At 47.4% G+C, this 25,000-nt stretch overlaps 1 protein-coding gene across 2 annotated transcripts in view; it reads left to right on the top strand.

Annotated features, from left to right (window-relative positions):
• Positions 1 to 2,260: 2,260 nt before the first annotated feature.
• The window catches only part of LOC115203621 (multiple epidermal growth factor-like domains protein 11), a gene marked incomplete at its 5' end in the record, with an annotated part of 61,209 nt that continues 38,469 nt past the window's right edge, over positions 2,261 to 25,000 (top strand). For both annotated transcript variants that reach the window (XM_029768464.1, XM_029768463.1), the window contains 2 exon segments: positions 2,261 to 2,424; positions 8,219 to 8,321. In XM_029768464.1, coding sequence (XP_029624324.1) covers positions 2,261 to 2,424; positions 8,219 to 8,321 — 267 coding nt within the window.

Genomic DNA, 25,000 nt, shown 5'->3' with positions numbered 1-25,000 from the left:
AGTACAGAGAGTACAGTACAGAGAGTATATAGAGTACAGAGAGTATATAGAGTACTGAGAGTGCATAGAGTACGGTATAGAGAGTATATAGAGTACAGTATAGAGAGTATATACAGTACAGTATAGAGAGTATATAGAGTACGGTATAGAGAGTATATACAGTACACTATATAGAGTATATAGAGTACAGTATAGAGAGTACAGAGAGTATATAGAGTACAGTACAGTATAGAGAGTATATACAGTACAGTATAGAGAGTATATAGAGTGCAGTATAGAAAGTATATACAGTACAGTATAGAGAGTATAGGGAGTACAGAGAGTATATAGAGTACAGTACAGAGAGTATATAGAGTACAGTACAGAGAGTATATAGAGTACTGAGATTATATAGAGTACAGTATAGAGAGTATATAGAGTACAGTATAGAGTACAGGGAGTACAAATAGTACAGAGAGTATATAGAGTACACTATAGAGAGTACAGAGAGTATATAGAGTACAGTACAGTATAGAGAGTATATACAGTACAGTATAGAGAGTATATAGAGTGCAGTATAGAAAGTATATACAGTACAGTATAGAGAGTATAGGGAGTACAGAGAGTATATAGAGTACAGTACAGAGAGTATATAGAGTACAGTACAGAGAGTATATAGAGTACTGAGATTATATAGAGTACAGTATAGAGAGTATATAGAGTACATTATAGAGTACAGGGAGTACAAATAGTACAGAGAGTAAATAGAGTACACTATAGAGAGTACAGAGAGTATATAGAGTACAGTACAGAGAGCATATATAGTACACTATAGAGAGTACAGAGAGTATATAGAGGACAGTACAGAGAGTATATAGAGTACAGTACAGAGAGTGAAGTTGTGCTGCAGTACAGAGAGTGAAGTTGTGCTGCAGTACAGAGAGTGAAGTTGTGCTGCAGGACAGAGAGTGAAGTTGTGCTGCAGTGTAGAGAGTGAAGTTGTGCTGCAGTGTAGAGAGTGAAGTTGTGCTGCAGTGTAGAGAGTGAAGTTGTGCTGCAGTGTAGAGAGTGAAGTCGTGCTGCAGTACAGAGAGTGAAGTTGTGCTGCAGTGTAAAGTGAAGTTGTGCTGCAGTGTAGAGAGTGAAGTTGTGCTGCAGTGTAGAGTGAAGTTGTGCTGCAGTACAGAGAGTGAAGTTGTGCTGCAGTGTAGAGTGAAGTTGTGCTGCAGTACAGAGAGTGAAGTTGTGCTGCAGTACAGAGAGTGAAGTTGTGCTGCAGTGTAGAGAGTGAAGTTGTGCTGCAGTGTAGAAAGTGAAGTTGTGCTGCAGTGTAGAGAGTGAAGTTGTGCTGCAGTGTAGAGAGTGAAGTTGTGCTGCAGTGCAGAGAGTGAAGTTGTGCTGCAGTGTAGAGAGTGAAGTTGTGCTGCAGTACAGAGTGAAGTTGTGCTGCAGTGTAGAGTGAAGTTGTGCTGCAGGACAGAGAGTGAAGTTGTGCTGCAGTACAGAGAGTGAAGTTGTGCTGCAGTACAGAGAGTGAAGTTGTGCTGCAGTGTAGATCTGTATTCCTGAAGAGCTCATTCATACAGTCACTCAGCACAATTGTTGGATTTATCTGCTACAATTCTGACATTTAACATGGCAGGCTAATTTGTGGCGACGATGCCATGACAAGGGAAAAAGATTGTTGAAGTTTGGTTTGATTGAACCATATTATGAGGTAAATGTGTGGTGATTGGCTGAAATTGCGAACCTTCTTTTTGTACTGCGGTGATGGGTCAGTTTTATGAGATAATATTGCGATGATGTGACTGTTTTATGAGGTAATAGTGTGTTGATTGGTCAGTTTTATGCTGAAATAGTGTGCTGATTGGTCAGTTTTATGCTGAAATAGTGTGCTGATTGGTCAGTTTTATGCTGAAGTAGTGTGCTGATTGGTCAAATTTACAAGCCCTCACATAACATGCCGATAGCATTGTTGATTTTGTCAAAAATGTTGCGATTACAGAATTGTGGAATCCTTCAGGGACCGGTAACTGGAACCTCCTTCTCTTCCTCATTCTCTCTTTCTACCCTCTTTCCCCTCTCCTCTTCCTCATTCTCTCCTTCTACTCTCTTTCCCCTCTCCTCTTCCTCATTCTCTCCTTCTACCCTCTTTCCCCTCTCCTCTTCCTCATTCTCTCCTTCTACCCTCTTTCCCCTCTCCTCTTCCTCATTCTCTCCTTCTACCCTCTTTCCCCTCTCCTCTTGCCACCCTTCCTCCCACTCTTCCTGTCCTCTCCAGGTTGGCAGGGTGTGGATTGTACCATCTCATGCTCCAGTGATACCTGGGGTCTGAACTGTAATCAGACGTGTCTGTGTGCCAACGGGGCGGCCTGTGACCCGGGCAATGGAACCTGTACCTGCGGCCCCGGCTGGATGGACGAGTACTGTGACACAACCTGTCCCGTGAGTAAGAGAGAGAGAGAGAGAGAGAGAGAGAGAGAGAGAGAGAGAGAGAGAGAGAGAGAGAGAGAGAGAGAGAGGCTGGATGGACGAGTACTGTGACACAACCTGTCCCGTGAGTAAGAGAGAGAGAGGGAGGGAGAGAGAGAGAGAGAGAGAGAGAGAGAGAGAAATCAAACAAATCACATTATATTTGTCACATGCGCCAAATAAAACTGGTGTAGACTTTACAGTGAAATGCTTGCTTACGAGCCCTTCCCAACGGTACAGAATATAGTAACTTAAGAGGAATATAATAAAATACACAAGACTAGAGCTATTTTTCGTAGCTGTTTACATACCACCACAGTCAGAGGTTGGCACTAAGACAGCATTGAATGAGCTGTATTCCGCCATAAGCAAACAAGAAAACTCTCACCCAGAGCCGACGCTCCTAGTGGCCGGTGACTTTAATGCAGGGAAACTTAAATCCGTTTTACCAAATTACTATCAGCATGTTAAATGTGCAACCAGAGGGACTCTCTGGACCACCTTTACTCAACACACAGAGACGCGTACAAAGCTCTCCCTCGCCCTCTAACCATAATTCTATCTTCCTGATTCCTGCATACAAGCAAAAACTAAAGCAGGAAGTGCCAGTGACTGATCAATAAAAAAGTGGTCAGATGAAGCAGATGCTAAACTACAGGACTGTTTTGCTAGCACAGACTGGAATATGTTCCGGGATTCCTCCGATGGCATTGAGGAGTGCACCACATCAGTCACTGGCTTCATCAATAAGTCAAATCAAATCAAAGTTTATTTGTCACGTGCGCCGAATACAACAGGTGTAGACCTTACAGTGAAATGCTTACTTACAGGCTCTAACCAATAGTGTGAAAAAAAGGTGTGTGTGTGTGTGTGTGTGTGTGTGTGTGTGTGTGTGTGTGTGTGTGTAGGTAAGTAAAGAAATAAAACAACAGTAAAAAGACATTTGAAAATAACAGTAGCGAGGCTATATACAGACACTGGTTAGTCAGGCTGATTGAGGTAGTATGTACATGTGGGTATGGTTAAAGTGACTATGCATAAATGATGAACAGAGAGTAGCAGTAGCGTATCGTGTGAGTCCTGCTTGCTGCTGTTGTTGTTGTTGAAAAAATCTTCATCTAATCCGAGGTGAGTGATCACTGTCCTGATATCTAGAAGCTCTTTTCTGCCGTAAGATACGGTGGCAGAAACATTATGTACAAAATAATTAAAAAATATCGCGAAAAAAACACATAATAGCACAATTGGTTAGGAGACCGTAAAACGGCGGCCATCTCCTCCGGCGCCATTCTAGCCACAGAGTGCATCTATGATGTCGTCCCCACAGAGACCGTATGTACATACCCCAACCAGAAGCCATGGATTACAGGCAACATCCGCACTGAGCTAAAGGCTAGTGCTGCCGCTTTCAAGGAGTGGGACTCTAACCCGGAAGGTTATAAGAAATCCTGTTATGCCCAAACAGGCAAAGCGTCAATACAGGACTAAGATCGAATCGTACTACACCAGCTCTGACGCTCGTTGGATGTGGCAGGGCTTGCAAACTATTACAGACTACAAAGGGAAGCACAGCCGAGAGCTGCCCAGTCACACGAGCATACCAGACGAGCTAAACTACTTCTATGCTCGGTTCGAGGCAAATAAGACTGAAACATGCATGAGAGCACCAGCTGTTCTGGAAGACTGTTTGATCATGCTCTCTGCAGCCGATGTGAGTAAGACCTTTAAACAGGTCAACATTCACAAGGCTGCAGGGCTAGACGGATTACCAGGACATGTACTGCAAGCATGCGCTGACCAACTGGCAAGTGTCTTCACTGATATTTTCAACCTCTCCCTGACCCAGTCTGTAATACCAACATGTTTTAAGCAGACCACCATGGTGCCTGTGCCCAAGATCACTAAGGTAACCTGCCTAAATGACTACCAACGTCTGTAGCACTCATGTCTGTAGTGATGAAGTGCTTCGAAAGGCTTGTCATGGCTCACATCAACACCATTATCCCAGAAACCCTAGACCCACTCCAATTTGCATACCGCACCAACAGATCCACAGATGATGCAATCTCTATTACACTCCACACTGCCCTTTCTCACCTGGACAAAAGGAACACCTATGTGAGAATGCTATTCGTTGACTACAGCTCAGCGTTCAACACCATAGTGCCCTCAAAGCTTATCAATAAGCTAAGGACCCTGGGACTAAACACCTCCCTCTGCAACTGGATCCTGGACTTCTTGACGGGCCACCCCCAGGTGGTAAGGGTAGGTAACAACACATCCGCCACGCTGATCCTCAACATGGGGCCCCTCAGGGGTGCGTGCTCAGTCCCCTCCTGTACTCCCTGTTCACTCATTACTGTACGGCCAGGCACGACTCCAACACCATCATTAAGTTTGCCGATGACACAACAGTGGCAGGCCTGATCACCGACAACGATGAGACAACCTATAGGGAGGAGGTCAGAGACCTGGCAGTGTGGTGCCAGGACAACAACCTCTCCCTCAATGTGATCAAGACAAAGGAGATGATTGTGGACTACAGGAAAAGGAGGACCGAGCACGCCCCTATTCTCATCGACGAGGCTGTAGTGGAGCAGGTTGAGAGCTTCAAGTTCCTTGGTGTCCACATCACCAACAAACTAATATGGTCCAAGCACACCAAGACAGTCGTGAAGAGGGTACGACAATACTTATTCCCCCTCAGGAGAATGAAAAGATTTGGCATGGGTCCTCAGATCCTCAAAAGGTTATACAGCTGCACCATCAAGAGCATCCTAACTGGTTACATCACTGCCTGGTATGACAGCTGCTCGGCCTCCGACCGCAAGGCACTACAGAGGGTAATGCGTACGGCCCAGTAGATCACTGGGGCCAAGCTTCCTGCCATCCAGGACCTCTATACCAGGCGGTGTCAGAGGAAGGCCCTACAAATTGTCAAAGACTCCAGCCACCTTAGTCATAGAATGTTCTCTCTGCTACCGCATGGCAAGCGGTACCGGAGCAACAAGTCTAGGTCCAAGAGGCTTCTAAACAGCTTCTACCCCCAAGCCATAAGACTCCTGAACAGGTAATCAACTGGCCACCCAGACTATTTGCATTGCCCCCCCCCCCCCTTTACACCTCTGCTACTCTCTGTTGTTATCATCTATGCATAATCACTTTAATAATTCTACCTACATGTACATACTACCTCAACTAACCGGTGCCCCCGCACATTGACTCTGTACCGGTACCCCCCTGTATATAGTCTCGTTATTGTTATTTTACTGTTGCTCTTTAATTACTTGTTACTTTTATTTCTTATTTTTATCCATATTTTTTTTAACTGCATTGTTGGTTAGGGGCTCATAAGTAAGCATTTCACTGTAAGGTCTACACTGTAACGGACGTCATATATAGTGGACCAAGGCACAGCGGGTTGAGTGCTCATATTAACTTTTATTAGAACACTAGAAGAAAACAAGAAAACGAACAAACAGCAGGCTACACACACAGCATTGCAAAAACAACTTCCCACAAAGGACAGGTGAAAAACAGGGCTACCTAAATATGACTCCCAATCAGCAACAACGATGTACAGCTGTTCCTGGTTGAGAGCCATACTAGGCCAACACAAAGAAATACACAACATAGACAGAGCATAGAAATACAAAACATAGAACATAACCAAAAACCCCGGAATACTCTAAACAAACACCCCTCTACATAAACACATATCCCAACAAACCCCGAACCACATAAAACAAACACCCCCCTGCCACGTCCTGACCAAACTACAATAACAAATAACCCCTTTACTGGTCAGGACGTGACATACACCTGTTGTATTCGACGCATGTGACTAATACAATTTGATTTGATTCGATATACAGGGAGTATCAGTACCAGATCAATGGGGAGCTGCAGTGTATTTGGAAAGTATTCAGACCCCTTGACTTTTTCCACATTTTGTTACGTTACAGACTTATTCTAAAATTGATTAAATTGTTTCCCCCCTAATCAATCTACACACAATACCGCATAATGACAAAGCAAAATCAGGTTGTTATAAATTTTAGCAAATTTATGAAAAATAAAAAACATAAATCTTCTCTTAAGTCTTCTTGGGTATGACGCTACAAGCTTGGCACAGCTGTATTTGGGGAGTTTCTCCCATTCTTCTTTGCAGATCCTCTCAAGCTCTGTCAGTTTGGATGGGAAGCGTTGCTGCACAGCTATTTTCAGGTCTTAACAGAGATGTTCAATCGGGTTCAAGTCCGGGCTCTGCCTGGAGCACTCAAGGACATTCAGAGATTTGTCCGAAGCCACTCCTGCGTTGTCTTGGCTGTTTACTTAGGGTCGTTGTCCTGTTGGAAGGTGAACCTTCACCCCAGTCTGAGGTCCTGAGCACTCTGGAGCAGGTTGTCATCAAGCATCTCTCTGTACTTTGCTCTGTTCATCTTTGCCTTGATCCTGACTAGTCTCCCAGTCCTTGCTGCTGAAAAACATCCGCCACCATGCTTCACCGTAGGGATGGTGCCAGGTTTCCTCCAGAAGTGATGCTTGGCATTCAGGCCAAAGAGTTCAATCTTGGTTTCATCAGACCAGAGAATCTTGTTTCTCATGTTCTGAGAGTCTTTAGGTGCCTTTTGGCAAAGTTCAAGCGGGCTGTCATGTGCCTTTTACTGAAGAGTGGCTTCCTTCTAGCCAGTCTACCATAAAGGCCTGATTGGTGGAGTGCAGCAGAGATGGTTGTCCTTTTGGAAGGTTCTCAAATCTCCACAGAGGAACTCTAGAACTCTGTCAGAGTGACCATCATGTTCTTGGTCACCTCCCTGACCAAGTCCCTTCTCCCCCAATTGCTCAGTTTGGCCAGGCGGTCAGCTTTAGGAAGAGTCTTGGTGGTTCCAAACTTCTTCCATTTAAGAATGATGGAGGCCACTGTGTTCTTGGGGACCTTCAATGCTGCAGAAATGTTTTGGTACCCTTCCTCGGATCTGTGTCTCGACACTATCCTGTCTCGGAGCTCTATGGGCAATTCCTTTGACCTCGGCTTGGTTTTTGCTCTGACATGCACTGTCAACTGTGGGATCTTATATAGTCAGGTGTGTACCTTTCCAAATCATGTCCAATCAATTGAATTTACCACAGGTCGACTCCAATCAAGTTGTAGAAACATCTCCAGGATGATCAATGGAAACAGGATGCACCTGAGCTCAATTTGAAGTCTCATAGCAAAGGGTCTGAATACTTATGTAAATAAGGTATCTGATTTTTATTTTTTTGGCAAAAATGTCTAAAAACCTGTTTTCACTTTGTCATTATGGGGTATTGTGTGTAGATTGATGAGGAAATAAATGTAATTTCATTAATTTTAGAATAAGGCTATAACATAACAAAATGTGGAAAAAGTGAAGGGGTCTGAATACTTTCCCGAATGCACTGTGTATACAGGGAGTACTAGTACCAACCAGATCAATGTGCAAAGGTACGAGGTATTTGAGGTAGATATGTACATGAAGGCAGGGTAAAGTGACTAGACATCAGGATAGATAATAATAAGGTATTTGAGGTAGATATGTACATGAAGGCAGGGTAAAGTGAGAGGTATTCCTCTAGACAATGTGTCTAGCAGAGATAATAAATCTGTCAGAGAGAGAAAGAGAGAGAGAGAGAGAGAGAGAGAGAGAGAGAGAGAGAGAGGTCTACCTGAAACATATAAGCTTATATACGGTATATGAATGGAAAGTTTATTTTGGTGTAATGTTAACGTTGCTGTTTTCAGGAGGGCACGTATGGAGAACAGTGTCGAGAGCAGTGTGACTGTATCCATGCCGATGGCTGTGACCCTGTGAGAGGCGACTGTCGCTGTCTGGCTGGATGGACTGGTGAGTTAGACAGTAGTACTCTCTACAGTCCTGTGAGAGGTGACCGTCTGGCTGGATGGACTGGTGAGTTAGACAGTAGTACTCTCTACAGTCCTGTGAGAGGTGACCGTCTGGCTGGATGGACTGGTGAGTTAGACAGTAGTACTCTCTACAGTCCTGTGAGAGGTGACCGTCTGGCTGGATGGACTGGTGAGTTAGACAGTAGTACTCTCTACAGTCCTGTGAGAGGTGACCGTCTGGCTGGATGGACTGGTGAGTTAGACAGTAGTACTCTCTACAGTCCTGTGAGAGGTGACCGTCTGGCTGGATGGACTGGTGAGTTAGACAGTAGTACTCTCTACAGTCCTGTGAGAGGTGACCGTCTGGCTGGATGGACTGGTGAGTTAGACAGTAGTACTCTCTACAGTCCTGTGAGAGGTGACCGTCTGGCTGGATGGACTGGTGAGTTAGACAGTAGTACTCTCTACAGTCCTGTGAGAGGTGACCGTCTGGCTGGATGGACTGGTGAGTTAGACAGTAGTACTCTCTACAGTCCTGTGAGAGGTGACCGTCTGGCTGGATGGACTGGTGAGTTAGACAGTAGTACTCTCTACAGTCCTGTGAGAGGTGACCGTCTGGCTGGATGGACTGGTGAGTTAGACAGTAGTACTCTCTACAGTCTAGATAAAGTTGTGCTCTAATGACAACGTACACACATTGTCATATAACTTATCTTCATATTTACATGAATAAAGATGGTTTGAATTGAATCCACTAATGAACCATCTGTAGCTGAGAAAGTGGACTATGAGCAATAAGGAAATCTGATGAATATGGAAGTTGCTTCTTAATTCAGCGCTCGAGGGGGACATTACAGAGCCAGAACATCCAGACTAGTTTCACTACTTTCTAGAAACTTCACAGAGAGAAGATCGATACATTCATGATATCAAAGGACGAATGTTTACGCCAAAAAAATGTAAATACTTAACAAATGAATTATGCAATTCGGAGTAGTATTTGATTTGGCTGTTCTGCTGATCCATTCATTTCTCTTCAATGTAATTACTAAATATGTTTTAGAATATCAAGTAATGTACATGATTATTGTGATGCTTGTGGTTTTCAATATGATCTACCATAGCATTGGCTGCAGTCTCAGTTCTTTGTGGACTTCCACATAGAGCCTAAATATTTCACCTTGTGATGGGTGCAAAATGAGTTGTGAGAGCTACGTTGCTGATTGTTTACAGGATCCACCACACATCCCTCCAGCTGCACAGCTTCAACCATTTTCCCTATTCACCCCACACACCAATTAGTAATGTTTTGTCATTTCATTAACCAAGGACAACTCTAATAACAACAACAATAATAATAACAATAATAATAGTAACAATAATAATATCAACAATAATAACACGAACAATAATAACAATAATAATACTAACTATAATAACACTAACAATAATAACAATAATAATACTAACAATAATAACAATAATAATAACAATAATAATAATACTGACAATAATGCTACTAACAATAATAATAATAACAATAATAATACTAACAACAAAAATATTAATAACAATAATAATACTAACAATAATAACACTTACAATAATAACAATAATAATACTAACAATAATAACAATAACAATAATAATACTAACAATAAAAACACTAACAATAATAACAATACTAACAATGATAATACTAACAATAAAAACACTAACAATAATAACAATACTAACAATGATAATACCAACAATAATACCAATACTAACACCAATAATACTAACAATAATACTACTGACGATAATACTATTAACAACTATAACAGTAATAACAATAATAATACTGTCAATAATATTATTAAGACTAACAATAATAATAATATCAATATTAATAATAATAATACTACTAACAATAATAATAACCATAATATTAATAATAATAATAGCAATCACAATAATAGTAACAATAACAACAATAATAATAAAACAATAACAATAATAATAATAATAGCAATAACAATAATAATAAGAATAATAAAACAATAATAATAATAATAATATTAATAATAATACTGACAATAATGCTTCTAACAATAATAATAATAACAATAATAATACTAACAACAAAAATATTAATAACAATAATAACAATAATAATACTAACAATAATAACACTTACAATAATAACAATAATAATACTAACAATAATAACACTTACAATAATAACAATAATAATACTAACAATAATAACAATAATAATACTAACAATAAAAACACTAACAATAATAACAATGCTAACAATGATAATACCAACAATAATACCAATACTAACACCAATAATACTAACAATAATACTACTGACGATAATACTATTAACAACTATAACAGTAATAACAATAATAATACTATGAATCATATTATTAAGACTAACAATAATAATACTATCAATACTAATAATAATAATACTACTAACAATAATAATAACCATAATAATAATAATAATAATAGCAATCACAATAATAGTAACAATAAGAACAATAATAATAAAACAATAATAATAATAATAATAGCAATAACAATAATAATAACAATAATAATCACCATAATAATAATAATAGCAATCACAATAATAGTAACAATAAGAACAATAATAATAAAACAATAATAATAATAATAATAGCAATAACAATAATAATAACAATAATAAAATAATAATAATAATAATAATAATAATAATAACAATAGATGGCCATGAGTCTGAGTGTGAGCCGTCAGTCTGTCCATTGCATCATCATGATAATACTAACACTAATAATTAGTATTATTGTTGGTATTGAGCCTCCCTGTAGCTCAGTTGGTAGAGCATGGTGTTTGCAATGGTGTTTGCAACGCCAGGGTTGTGGGTTCGATTCCCACAGGGGGCCAGTACGGGAAAAAAAAAAATGTATGAAATGTTTGAAATGAATTTAAATATATGCATTCACTACTGTAAGTTGCTTTGGATGAGAGCTTCTGCTAAATGACGTAAATGTAATTAACAATAATAATAAGACAATAATAATAATAACAATACTAACAATAATAATAACCATATAACAATAATAATAACATTAATGATAATAATAATGTCCATTGCATCATCATGAGACTCTGCAGGGTTTCAGTCAGAGCCACAGTAATGAATGAGAATCATGGCTGCTCTGATGAGGCTGGTGGCTCTGATGTCAAAGTCACAGCATTTGAGGGTGAAGGAGGTTTAGGATCATTAGAAAGAGTATTATCTGTAGAATGACTAATGGATGGGGGTGAGATGAGAGGATAGAGGAGGTGGAGAGGACAGAGGCGAAGAGGTGGAGTAGGAGAGGAGAGAGGAGCTCCCTGTCCTGCACAGTGCTGTGTGTTATTGGGACTGCATGGTATGTCACAGGGTCCCTGCTCCACACTGGTGCGTGCGTGCGATTCCCGGTCCCTCTCTACCATTAGGACTGCTGTATGGGGGGGACAGGGATGGATGTCAGAGGAGAGATCAGGATTGGGTCATCTCTGGACTGTTTAGAATCACAACGGGGAATGGCTGCAGTATAACCACAGACTGAGGTGAAGCCGTGACCCCAGGGCTGATTCATGCCTGGAATAACTGACAGGATGGTTCTCTTCTCTCCTCTGGATTTCATAAACACTCTGGGGTCCTGAGTGATGAGGGGCTGCCCAAAGATAATGCCTGAAGAGAGAGAGAGAGATCTAGTAGGGCTAGAGGGGTACAGGACGATAACATTGTGGAGGAAGAAAGAGGAATTTTGGGATTGGATAACAAAGCTGTTTTAAAGGTAAATACTGCCTCCTCTGGTGAAATGCACTGTGCTTAGGTGTGACATTTCAAATGAATTAACATGAACATGTTTTTTGTTGTTGTCCCGCTGTGAGAAGCCATCAAGGTTTTCCAGTGGCAGACAGCAGAAACAAAATACAGCAGAAGATCACTGCCTCGTCTGTGAAAGAGCTCTCTGAGTTTCTGAGTACTGTCATTATGAATGGTCTGAGTACTGTCATTATGAATGGTCTGAGTACTGTCATTATGAATGGTCTGTCTGAGTACTGTCATTATGAATGGTCTGTCTGAGTACTGTCATTGTGGATGGTCTGTTTGAGTACTGTCATTATGGATGGTCTATCTGAGTACTGTCATTAGGAATGGTCTGTCTGAGTACTGTCATTAGGAATGGTATGTCTGAGTACTGTCATTATGAATGGTCTGTCTGAGTACTGTCATTATGAATGGTCTGTCTGAGTACTGTCATTATGAATGGTCTGTCTGAGTACTGTCATTATGAATGGTCTGTCTGAGTACTGTCATTATGAATGGTCTGTCTGAGTACTGTCATTCTGCAGCTCTCTGGGAACAAACATAGAACTATCTCCTCTCAAGGTTTTGTCTTTCTAGGGATGTGTTCCTTTCTACTGTGCTTTTGTTTGCTGTTTGAGGCCGGGTTACTGTAAAGCACTTTAAAACTGTTCATGTAAAAAACTAAAAACTCACTTTGGTTGTATTGACAAGAAAGAGAGAGGAGACAAACAGTGATGAATTCTCTCTAACCTGTAGCTTACTGCTCTCCTCCAAAAGAGAGTTAGCAGAAGGGTCTCCATCAGTCTCCCTCCCTCTCTCTACCATCCCTCAATCTCTCTACCATCCCTCTACCCATCCCTCTACCTATCCCTCTACCCATCCCTCTACCCATCCCTCTACCTATCCTCTACCCATCCCTCTACATCCCTCTACCCATCCCTCTACCCATCCCTCTACCTATCCCTCTACCCATCCCTCTACCTATCCCTCTACCCATCCCTCTACCTATCCCTCTACACATCCTCTACCTATCCCTCTACCCATCCCTCTACCCATCCCTCTACCTATCCCTCTACCCATCCCTCTACCCATCCCTCTACCCATCCCTCTACCTATCCCTCTACCCATCCCTCTACCTATCCCTCTACGTATCCCTCTACCCATCCCTCTACCCATCCCTCTACCCATCCCTCTACCTATCCCTCTACCTATCCCTCTACCCATCCCTCTACCTATCCCTCTACCCACCCCTCTACCCTATCCCTCTACCTATCCCTCTACCTATCCCTCTACCTATCCCTCTACCTATCCCTCTACCTATCCCTCTACCCATCCCTCTACCCATCCCTCTACCCATCCCTCTACCTATCCCTCTACCTATCCCTCTACCCGTCCCTCTACCCGTCCCTCTACCCATCCCTCTACCCCTCCCTCTACCCATCCTCTACATATCCCTCTACCCATCCCTCTACCCATCCCTCTACCCGTCCCTCTACCCATCCCTCTACCCGTCCCTCTACCCATCCCTCTACCTATCCCTCTACCCATCCCTCTACCCATCCCTCTACCCATCCCTCTACCCATCCCTCTACCTATCTCTCTATCCATCCCTCTACCTATCCATCTACCCATCCCTCTACCTATCCCTCTACCCATCCCTCTACCCATCCCTCTACCTATCCCTCTACCCATCCCTCTACCTATCCCTCTACCTATCCCTCTACCCCATCCCTCTACCCATCCCTCTACCTATCCCTCTACCCATCCCTCTACCCATCCCTCTACCTATCCCTCTACCCATCCCTCTACCTATCCCTCTACCCATCCCTCTACCCATCCCTCTACCCATCCCTCTACCCATCCCTCTACCTATCCCTCTACCTATCCCTCTACCCATCCCTCTACCCATCCCTCTACCTATCCCTCTACCTATCCCTCTATCCATCCCTCTACCTATCCCTCTACCCCGTCCCCTACCTACACCCGTCCCTCTCCCCGTCCCTCTACCCATCCCTCTACCCATACCCTCCATCTACCCGTCCCTCTACCCATCCCTCTACCTATCCCTCTACCCATCCCTCTATCCATTCCTCTACCTATCCCTCTACCCATCCCTCTACCATCCCTCTACCCATCCCTCTAACCATCCCTCTACCCATCCCTCTACCCATCCCTCCATTCCTCTACACATCCCTCCATCAGTCTACCCATCCCTCCATCCATCTACCCATCCCCCATCAGTCTACCCATCCCTCCATCCATCTACCCATCCCTCCATCAGTCTACCCATCCCTCCATCCCTCTACCCATCCCTCCATCAGTCTACCCATCCCTCCATCAGTCTACCCATCCCTCCATGCCTCTACCCATTCCTCTACCCATCCCTCCATCCCTCTACACATTCCTCTACCCATCCCTCCATCAGTCTACCCATCCCTCCATCAGTCTACCCCATCCCTCCATCCCTCTACCCATCCCTCCATCAGTCTACCCATCCCTCCATCCCTCTACCCATTCCTCTACCCATCCCTCCATCCCTCTACCCATTCCTCTACCCATCCCTCCATCAGTCTACCCATCCCTCTACCAATTCCTCTACCCATCCCTCCATCAGTCTACCCATCCCTCCATCCCTCTACCATCCTCCATCAGTCTACCCATCCCTCCATCAGTCTACCCATCCCTCCATTCCTCTACCCATCCCTCCATCAGTCTACCCATCCCTCCATCCCTCTACCCATCCCTCCATCAGTCTACCCATCCCTCCATCAGTCTACCCATCCCTCCATCAGTCTACCCATCCCTCCATTCCTCTACCCATCCCTCCATCAGTCTACCCATCCCTCCATCCCTCCATCCCTCTACCCATCCCTCCATCCCTCTACCCATCCCTCCATCCCTCTACCCATCCTTCCATCAGTCTACCCATCCCTCCATCAGTCTACCCATCCCTCCATCAGTCTACCCATCCCTCCATCCCTCTACCCATCCCTCCATCCCTCTACCCATCCCTCCATCCCTCTACCCATCCCTCCATCTGTCTACCCGTCCCTCCATCAGTCTACCCATCCCTCCATCCCTCTACCCATCCTTCCATCCCTCTACCCATCCCTCCATCCCTCTACCCATCCCTCCATGCCTCTACCCATTCCTCTACCCATCCCTCCATCCCTCTACCTATCCCTCTACCCATCCCTCTACCCATCCCTCTACCCATCCCTCTACCTATCCCTCTACCTATCCCTCTACGTATCCCTCTACCCATCCCTCTACCCATCCCTCTACCCATCCCTCTACCTATCCCTCTACCTATCCCTCTACCCATCCCTCTACCTATCCCTCTACCCATCCCTCTACCTATCCCTCTACCTATCCCTCTACCCATCCCTCTACCTATCCCTCTACCTATCCCTCTACCTATCCCTCTACCCATCCCTCTACCCATCCCTCTACCCATCTCTCTACCTATCCCTCTACCTATCCCTCTACCCGTCCCTCTACCCGTCCCTCTACCCATCCCTCTACCCCTCCCTCTACCCATCCCTCTACATATCCCTCTACCCATCCCTCTACCCATCCCTCTACCCGTCCCTCTACCCATCCCTCTACCCGTCCCTCTACCCTCCCTCTACCTATCCCTCTACCCATCCCTCTACCCATCCCTCTACCTATCCCTCTACCCATCCCTCTACCCATCCCTCTACCTATCCCTCTACCCATCCCTCTACCCATCCCTCTACCTATCCCTCTACCCATCCCTCTACCCATCCCTCTACCTATCCCTCTACCTATCCCTCTACCTATCCCTCTACCCATCCCTCTACCCATCCCTCTACCTATCCCTCTACCCATCCCTCTACCATCCCTCTACCCCATCCCTCTACCCATCCCTCTACCCATCCCTCTACCTATCTCTCTATCCATCCCTCTACCTATCCATCTACCCATCCCTCTACCTATCCCTCTACCCATCCCTCTACCCATCCCTCTACCTATCCCTCTACCCATCCCTCTACCTATCCCTCTACCTATCCCTCTACCCATCCCTCTACCCATCCCTCTACCTATCCCTCTACCCATCCCTCTACCCATCCCTCTACCTATCCCTCTACACATCCCTCTACCCATCCCTCCTACCCTATCCTCTACCCATCCCTCTACCCATCCCTCTACCCATCCCTCTACCCATCCCTCTACCTATCCCTCTACCTATCCCTCTACCCATCCCTCTACCCATCCCTCTACCTATCCCTCTACCTATCCCTCTATCCATCCCTCTACCTATCCCTCTACCCGTCCCTCTACCCGTCCCTCTACCCGTCCCTCTACCCATCCCTCTACCCATCCCTCTACCCGTCCCTCTACCCATCCCTCTACCTATCCCTCTACCCATCCCTCTATCCATTCCTCTACCTATCCCTCTACCCATCCCTCTACCTATCCCTCTACCCATCCTGCTACCATCCCTCTACCCATCCCTCTACCCATCCCTCCATTCCTCTACACATCCCTCCATCAGTCTACCCATCCCTCCATCCATCTACCCATCCCCCATCAGTCTACCCATCCCTCCATCCATCTACCCATCCCTCCATCAGTCTACCCATCCCTCCATCCCTCTACCCATCCCTCCATCAGTCTACCCATCCCTCCATCAGTCTACCCATCCCTCCATGCCTCTACCCATTCCTCTACCCATCCCTCCATCCCTCTACACATTCCTCTACCCATCCCTCCATCAGTCTACCCATCCCTCCATCAGTCTACCCATCCCTCCATCCCTCTACCCATCCCTCCATCAGTCTACCCATCCCTCCATCCCTCTACCCATTCCTCTACCCATCCCTCCATCCCTCTACCCATTCCTCTACCCATCCCTCCATCAGTCTACCCATCCCTCTACCAATTCCTCTACCCATCCCTCCATCAGTCTACCCATCCCTCCATCCCTCCTACCCATCCCTCCATCAGTCTACCCATCCCTCCATCAGTCTACCCATCCCTCCATCAGTCTACCCATCCCTCCATTCCTCTACCCATCCCTCCATCAGTCTACCCATCCCTCCATCCCTCTACCCATCCCTCCATCAGTCTACCCATCCCTCCATCAGTCTACCCATCCCTCCATCAGTCTACCCATCCCTCCATTCCTCTACCCATCCCTCCATCAGTCTACCCATCCCTCCATCCCTCCATCCCTCTACCCATCCCTCCATCCCTCTACCCATCCCTCCATCCCTCTACCCATCCTTCCATCAGTCTACCCATCCCTCCATCAGTCTACCCTCCCTCCATCAGTCCTACCCATCCCTCCATCCCTCTACCCCTCCCTCCATCCCTCTACCCATCCCTCCATCCCTCTACCCATCCCTCCATCTGTCTACCCGTCCCTCCATCAGTCTACCCATCCCTCCATCCCTCTACCCATCCTTCCATCCCTCTACCATCCCTCCATCCCTCTACCCATCCCTCCATGCCTCTACCCATTCCTCTACCCATCCCTCCATCCCTCTACCTATCCCTCTACCCATCCCTCTACCCATCCCTCTACCCATCCCTCTACCTATCCCTCTACCTATCCCTCTACCTATCCCTCTACGTATCCCTCTACCCATCCCTCTACCCATCCCTCTACCCAATCCCTCTACCTATCCCCTCTACCTATCCCTCTACCATCCCTCTACCTATCCCTCTACCCATCCCTCTACCTATCCCTCTACCTATCCCTCTACCCATCCCTCTACCTATCCCTCTACCTATCCCTCTACCTATCCCTCTACGTATCCCCTATCCCTCTACCCATCCCTCTACCACCCTCTACCCTATCCCTCTACCTATCCCTCTACCCATCCTCTACCTATCCCTCTACCCATCCCTCTACCTCCCTCTACCTATCCCTCTACCCATCCTCTACCTATCCTCTACCTATCCCTACTATCCCTCTACCTATCCCTCTACCATCCCTACCATCCCTCTACCCATCTCTACCTATCCCTCTCTCCCTCTACCTCCCCTACCTCCCTCTACCCATCCCTCTACCCCTCCCTCTACCCAATCCCTCTACAATCCCTCCCTACCCTCCCCTTACTCCCTATCCCTCTACCCATCCCTCTACCCATCCCTCTACCCGTCCCTCTACCCATCCCTCTACCCGTCCCTCTACCCATCCTCTACCTATCCCTCTACCCATCCCTCTACCTATCCCTCTACCCATCCCTCTACCCATCCCTCTACCCGTCCCTCTACCCATCCCTCTACCCGTCCCTCTACCCATCCCTCTACCTATCCCTCTACCCATCCCTCTACCCATCCCTCTACCTATCCCTCTACCCATCCCTCTACCCATCCCTCTACCCATCCCTCTACCTATCTCTCTATCCATCCCTCTACCTATCCATCTACCCATCCCTCTACCTATCCCTCTACCCATCCCTCTACCCATCCCTCTACCCATCCCTCTACCTATCCCTCTACCCATCCCTCTACCTATCCCTCTACCTATCCCTCTACCTATCCCTCTACCCATCCCTCTACCCATCCTCTACCTATCCCTCTACCCATCCCTCTACCCATCCCTCTACCTATCCCTCTACCCATCCCTCTACCCATCCCTCTACCTATCCCTCTACCCATCCCTCTACCCATCCCTCTACCCATCCTCTACTTATCCCTACTATCCCCTACTATCCCCTACCCATCCCTCTACCCATCCCTCCATCCCTCTACCTATCCCTCTATCCATCCCTCTACCTATCCCTCTACCCGTCCCTCTACCCGTCCCTCTACCAATCCCTCTACCCATCCCTCTACCCATCCCTCTACACATCCCTCCATCAGTCTACCCATCCCTCCATCCATCTACCCATCCCCCATCAGTCTACCCATCCCTCCATCCATCTACCCATCCCTCCATCAGTCTACCCATCCCTCCATCCCTCTACCCATCCCTCCATCATCTACCCATCCCTCCATCATCTACCCATCCTCCATGCCTCTACCCATTCCTCTACCCATCCCTCCATCCCTCTACACATTCCTCTACCCATCCCTCCATCAGTCTACCCATCCCTCCATCAGTCTACCCATCCCTCCATCTCTACCCATCCTCCATCAGTCTACCATCCCTCCATCCCTCTACCCATTCCTCTACCATCCCTCCCATCCCTCTACCATTCCTCTACCCATCCTCCATCAGTCTACCCATCCCTCTACCAATTCCTCTACCCATCCCTCCATCAGTCTACCCATCCCTCCATCCCTCTACCCATCCCTCCATCAGTCTACCCATCCCTCCATCAGTCTACCCATCCCTCCATCAGTCTACCCATCCCTCCATTCCTCTACCCATCCCTCCATCAGTCTACCCATCCCTCCATCCCTCTACCCATCCCTCCATCAGTCTACCCATCCCTCCATCAGTCTACCCATCCCTCCATCAGTCTACCCATCCCTCCATTCCTCTACCCATCCCTCCATCAGTCTACCCATCCCTCCATCCCTCCATCCCTCTACCCATCCCTCCATCCCTCTACCCATCCCTCCATCCCTCTACCCAATCCTTCCATCAGTCTACCCATCCCTCCATCAGTCTACCCATCCCCTCCATCAGTCTACCCATCCCTCCATCCCTCTACCCATCCCTCCATCCCTCTACCCATCCCTCCATCCCTCTACCCATCCCGCCATCTGTCTACCCCTCCCTCATCAGTCTACCCATCCCTCCATCCCTCTACCCATCCTTCCATCCCTCTACCCATCCCTCCTCCCTCTACCCTCCCTCCTGCCTCTACCCATTCCTCTACCCATCCCTCCATCCCTCTACCTATCCCTCTACCCATCCCTCTACCCATCCCTCTACCCATCCCTCTACCTATCCCTCTACCTATCCCTCTACCTATCCCTCTACGTATCCCTCTACCCATCCCTCTACCCATCCCTCTACCCATCCCTCTACCTATCCCTCTACCTATCCCTCTACCCATCCCTCTACCTATCCCTCTACCATTCCCTCTACCTATCCCTCTACCTAGCCCTCTACCCAGCCTCTACCTATCCCTCTACCTTACCCTCTACCTATCCCTCTACCTATCCCTCTACCCATCCCTCTACCCATCCCTCTACCCATCTCTCTACCTATCCCTCTACCTATCCCTCTACCCGTCCCTCTACCCGTCCCTCTACCCGTCCCTCTACCCATCCCTCTCCCCCCCTCTACCCATCCCTCTACATATCCCTCTACCCATCCCTCTACCCATCCCTCTACCCGTCCCTCTACCCATCCCTCTACCCGTCCCTCTACCATCCCTCTACCTATCACTCTACCCATCCCTCTACCCCATCCCTCTACCTATCCCTCTACCATCCCTCTACCCATCCCCTCTACCCATCCCTCTACCTATCTCTCTATCCATCCCTCTACCTATCCATCTACCCATCCCTCTACCTATCCCTCTACCCATCCCTCTACCCATCCCTCTACCCATCCCTCTACCTATCCCTCTACCCCATCCCTCTACCTATCCCTCTACCTATCCCTCTACCTATCCCTCTACCCATCCCTCTACCCATCCCTCTACCTATCCTCTACCCATCCTCTACCCATCCCTCTACCTATCCCTCTACCCCATCCCTCTACCCATCCCTCTACCTATCCCTCTACCCATCCCTCTACCCATCCCTCTACCCATCCCTCTACCTATCCCTCTACCTATCCCTCTACCTATCCCTCTACCCATCCCTCTACCCATCCCTCTACCTATCCCTCTACCTATCCCTCTATCCATCCCTCTACCTATCCCTCTACCCGTCCCTCTACCCGTCCCTCTACCAATCCCTCTACCCATCCCTCTACCCATCCCTCTACCCATCCCTCTACCCGTCCCTCTACCCATCCCTCTACCTATCCCTCTACCCATCCCTCTATCCATTCCTCTACCTATCCTTCTACCCATCCCTCTACCTATCCCTCTACCCATCCTGCTACCATCCCTCTACCCATCCCTCTACCCATCCCTCCATTCCTCTACACATCCCTCCATCAGTCTACCCATCCCTCCATCCATCTACCCATCCCCCATCAGTCTACCCATCCCTCCATCCATCTACCCATCCCTCCATCAGTCTACCCATCCCTCCATCCCTCTACCCATCCCTCCATCAGTCTACCCATCCCTCCATCAGTCTACCCATCCCTCCATGCCTCTACCCATTCCTCTACCCATCCCTCCATCCCTCTACACATTCCTCTACCCATCCCTCCATCAGTCTACCCATCCCTCCATCAGTCTACCCATCCCTCCATCAGTCTACCCATCCCTCCATCAGTCTACCCATCCCTCCATCCCTCTACCCATTCCTCTACCCATCCCTCCATCCCTCTACCCATTCCTCTACCCATCCCTCCATCAGTCTACCCATCCCTCTACCAATTCCTCTACCCATCCCTCCATCAGTCTACCCATCCCTCCATCCCTCTACCCATCCCTCCATCAGTCTACCCATCCCTCCATCAGTCTACCCATCCCTCCATCAGTCTACCCATCCCTCCATTCCTCTACCCATCCCTCCATCAGTCTACCCATCCCTCCATCCCTCCATCCCTCTACCCATCCCTCCATCCCTCTACCCATCCCTCCATCCCTCTACCCATCCCTCCATCAGTCTACCCATCCCTCCATCAGTCTACCCATCCCTCCATCCCTCTACCCATCCCTCCATCCCTCTACCCATCCCTCCATCCCTCTACCCATCCCTCCATCTGTCTACCCGTCCCTCCATCAGTCTACCCATCCCTCCATCCCTCTACCCATCCTTCCATCCCTCTACCCATCCCTCCATCCCTCTACCCATCCCTCCATCAGTCTACCCATTACTCCATCAGTCTACCCATCCCTCCATCCGTCTACCCATCCCTCCATCCCTCTACCCATCCCTCCATCCCTCTACCCATCCCTCCATCCCTCTACCCATCCCTCCATCCCTCTACCCATCCCTCCATCCCTCTACCCATCCCTCCATCTGTCTACCCGTCCCTCCATCAGTCTACCCATCCCTCCATCCCTCTACCCATCCTTCCATCCCTCTACCCATCCCTCCATCCCTCTACCCATCCCTCCATCCCTCTACCCATCCTTCCATCCCTCTACCCATCCTTCCATCCCTCTACCCATCCCTCCATCTCTCCACCTCATCTCTGCGGTACGTAGGAGTCCCAGTCTAGCTTCCTCTGGTCTTCATAGACCCAGTAGGTTATAGACAGATCTGTTTTATTAATGATGTTATAATGGCTGAAGCCCACTCACATATTCTCTCTCTGTTCTGTCAGAGCAACTTCTAATGAGTCTGGAACAGAGGGGACAGCTTGAAAGAGTGTGGAGTTCTGGGTGTTTCAGGAGTGTGTGTGTGGGTGTGTGTGGGTGTGTGAGTGTGTGTTGGTATGTTAGACCCAGGGATTCTCTTCTAGTTGAATCCCCAGTGAGTCCTCAGTTCCTCAGCCCAGTCCTGCTGAGACAGACTACTTCCCCTCAACACACACACACACACACACACACACACACACACACACACACACACACACACACACCACACACACACACACACACACACACACACACACACACACACACAGTTGAGAAGCACTGCTAATGCTACCAATGCCATCTCTCCCAAAGACTCTACCTTTCTCCATCTCTCCATCTTTCCCTAGGACTCTACCTTTCTCCATCTCTCTATCTCTCCCTAGGACTCTACCTTTCTCCCATCTCTCCATCTCTCCCTAGGACTCTACCTTTCTCCATCTCTCCAGCTCTCCCTAGGACTCTACCTTTCTCCCATCTCTCCATCTCTCCCTAGGACTCTACCTTTCTCCATCTCTCCATCTCTCCCTAGGACTCTACCTTTCTCCATCTCTCCATCTCTCCCTAGGACTCTACCTTTCTCCCATCTCTCCATCTCTCCCTAGGACTCTACCTTTCTCCCATCTATCCATCTCTCCCTAGGACTCTACCTTTCTCCATCTCTCCATCTCTCCCTAGGACTCTACCTTTCTTCATCTCTCTATCTCTCCCTAGGACTCTACCTTTCTCCATCTCTCCATCTCTCCCTGGGACTCTACCTTTCTCCCATCTCTCCATCTCTCCCTGGGACTCTACCTTTCTCCCATCTCTCCATCTCTCCCTGGGACTCTACCTTTCTCCCATCTCTCCATCTCTCCCTGGGACTCTACCTTTCTCCATCTCTCCATCTCTCCCTGGGACTCTACCTTTCTCCCATCTCTCCATCTCTCCCTAGGACTCTACCTTTCTCCATCTCTCCCTGTGACTCTACCTTTCTCCATCTCTCCATCTCTCCCTAGGACTCTACCTTTCTCCCATCTCTCCATCTCTCCCTAGGACTCTACCTTTCTCCATCTCTCCATCTCTCCCTGGGACTCTACCTTTCTCCATCTCTCCATCTCTCCCTAGGACTCTACCTTTCTCCATCTCTCCATCTCTCCCTGGGACTCTACCTTTCTCCATCTCTCCATCTCTCCCTGGGACTCTAGCTTTCTCCCATCTCTCCCTAGGACTCTACCTTTCTCCCATCTCTCCATCTCTCCATCTCTCCCTGGGACTCTACAATTCTCCCATCTCTCCCTAGGACTCTACCTTTCTCCCATCTCTCTATCTCTCCCTGGGACTCTACCTTTCTCCATCTCTCCCTGGGACTCTACCTTTCTCCATCTCTCCATCTCTCCCTAAGACTCTACCCTTCTCCCATCTCTCCATCTCTCCCTAGGACTCTACCTTTCTCCATCTCTCCATCTCTTGCTGGGACTCTACCTTTCTTCCATCTCTGCCTGGGACTCTACCTTTCTCCCATCTCTCCATCTCTCCCTAGGACTCTACTTTCTCCCATCTCTCCATCTCTCCCTAGGACTCTACCTTTCTCCATCTCTCCCTAGGACTCTACCTTTCTCCCATCTCTCCATCTCTCCCTAGGACTCTACCTTTCTCCATCTCTCCATCTCTCCCTGGGACTCTACCTTTCTCCATCTCTCCATTTCTCCCTAGGACTCTACTTTCTCCCATCTCTCCATCTCTCCCTAGGACTCTACCTTTCTCCATCTCTCCCTAGGACTCTACCTTTCTCCCATCTCTCCATCTCTCCCTAGGACTCTACCTTTCTCCATCTCTCCATCTCTCCCTAGGACTCTACCTTTCTCCATCTCTCCCTGTGACTCTACCTTTCTCCATCTCTCCATCTCTCCCTAGGACTCTACCTTTCTCCCATCTCTCCATCTCTCCCTAGGACTCTACCTTTCTCCATCTCTCCATCTCTCCCTGTGACTCCACCTTTCTCCATCTTTCCATCTCTCCCTAGGACTCTACCTTTCTCCATCTCTCCATCTCTCCCTGGGACTCTACCTTTCTCCATCTCTCCATCTCTCCCTGGGACTCTACCTTTCTCCATCTCTCCATCTCTCCCTGGGACTCTACCTTTCTCCCATCTCTCCCTAGGACTCTACCTTTCTCCCATCTCTCCATCTCTCCATCTCTCCCTGGGACTCTACCATTCTCCCATCTCTCCTTAGAACTCTACCTTTCTCCCATCTCTCCATCTCTTCCTGGGACTCTACCTTTCTCCATCTCTCCCTGGGACTCTACCTTTCTCCATCTCTCCATCTCTCCCTGGGACTCTACCTTTCTCCATCTCTCCATCTCTCCCTAGGACTCTACCTTTCTCCATCTCTCCATCTCTCCCTAGGACTCTACCTTTCTCCATCTCTCCATCTCTCCCTAGGACTCTACCTTTCACCCATCTCTCCATCTCTCCCTGGGACTCTACCTTTCTCCCAT

The sequence above is a fragment of the Salmo trutta genome, chromosome 12, assembly GCF_901001165.1.
Source record: "Salmo trutta chromosome 12, fSalTru1.1, whole genome shotgun sequence".
Taxonomy (NCBI): domain Eukaryota; kingdom Metazoa; phylum Chordata; class Actinopteri; order Salmoniformes; family Salmonidae; genus Salmo; species Salmo trutta.
This window is presented reverse-complemented; position numbering and strand designations above follow the sequence as displayed.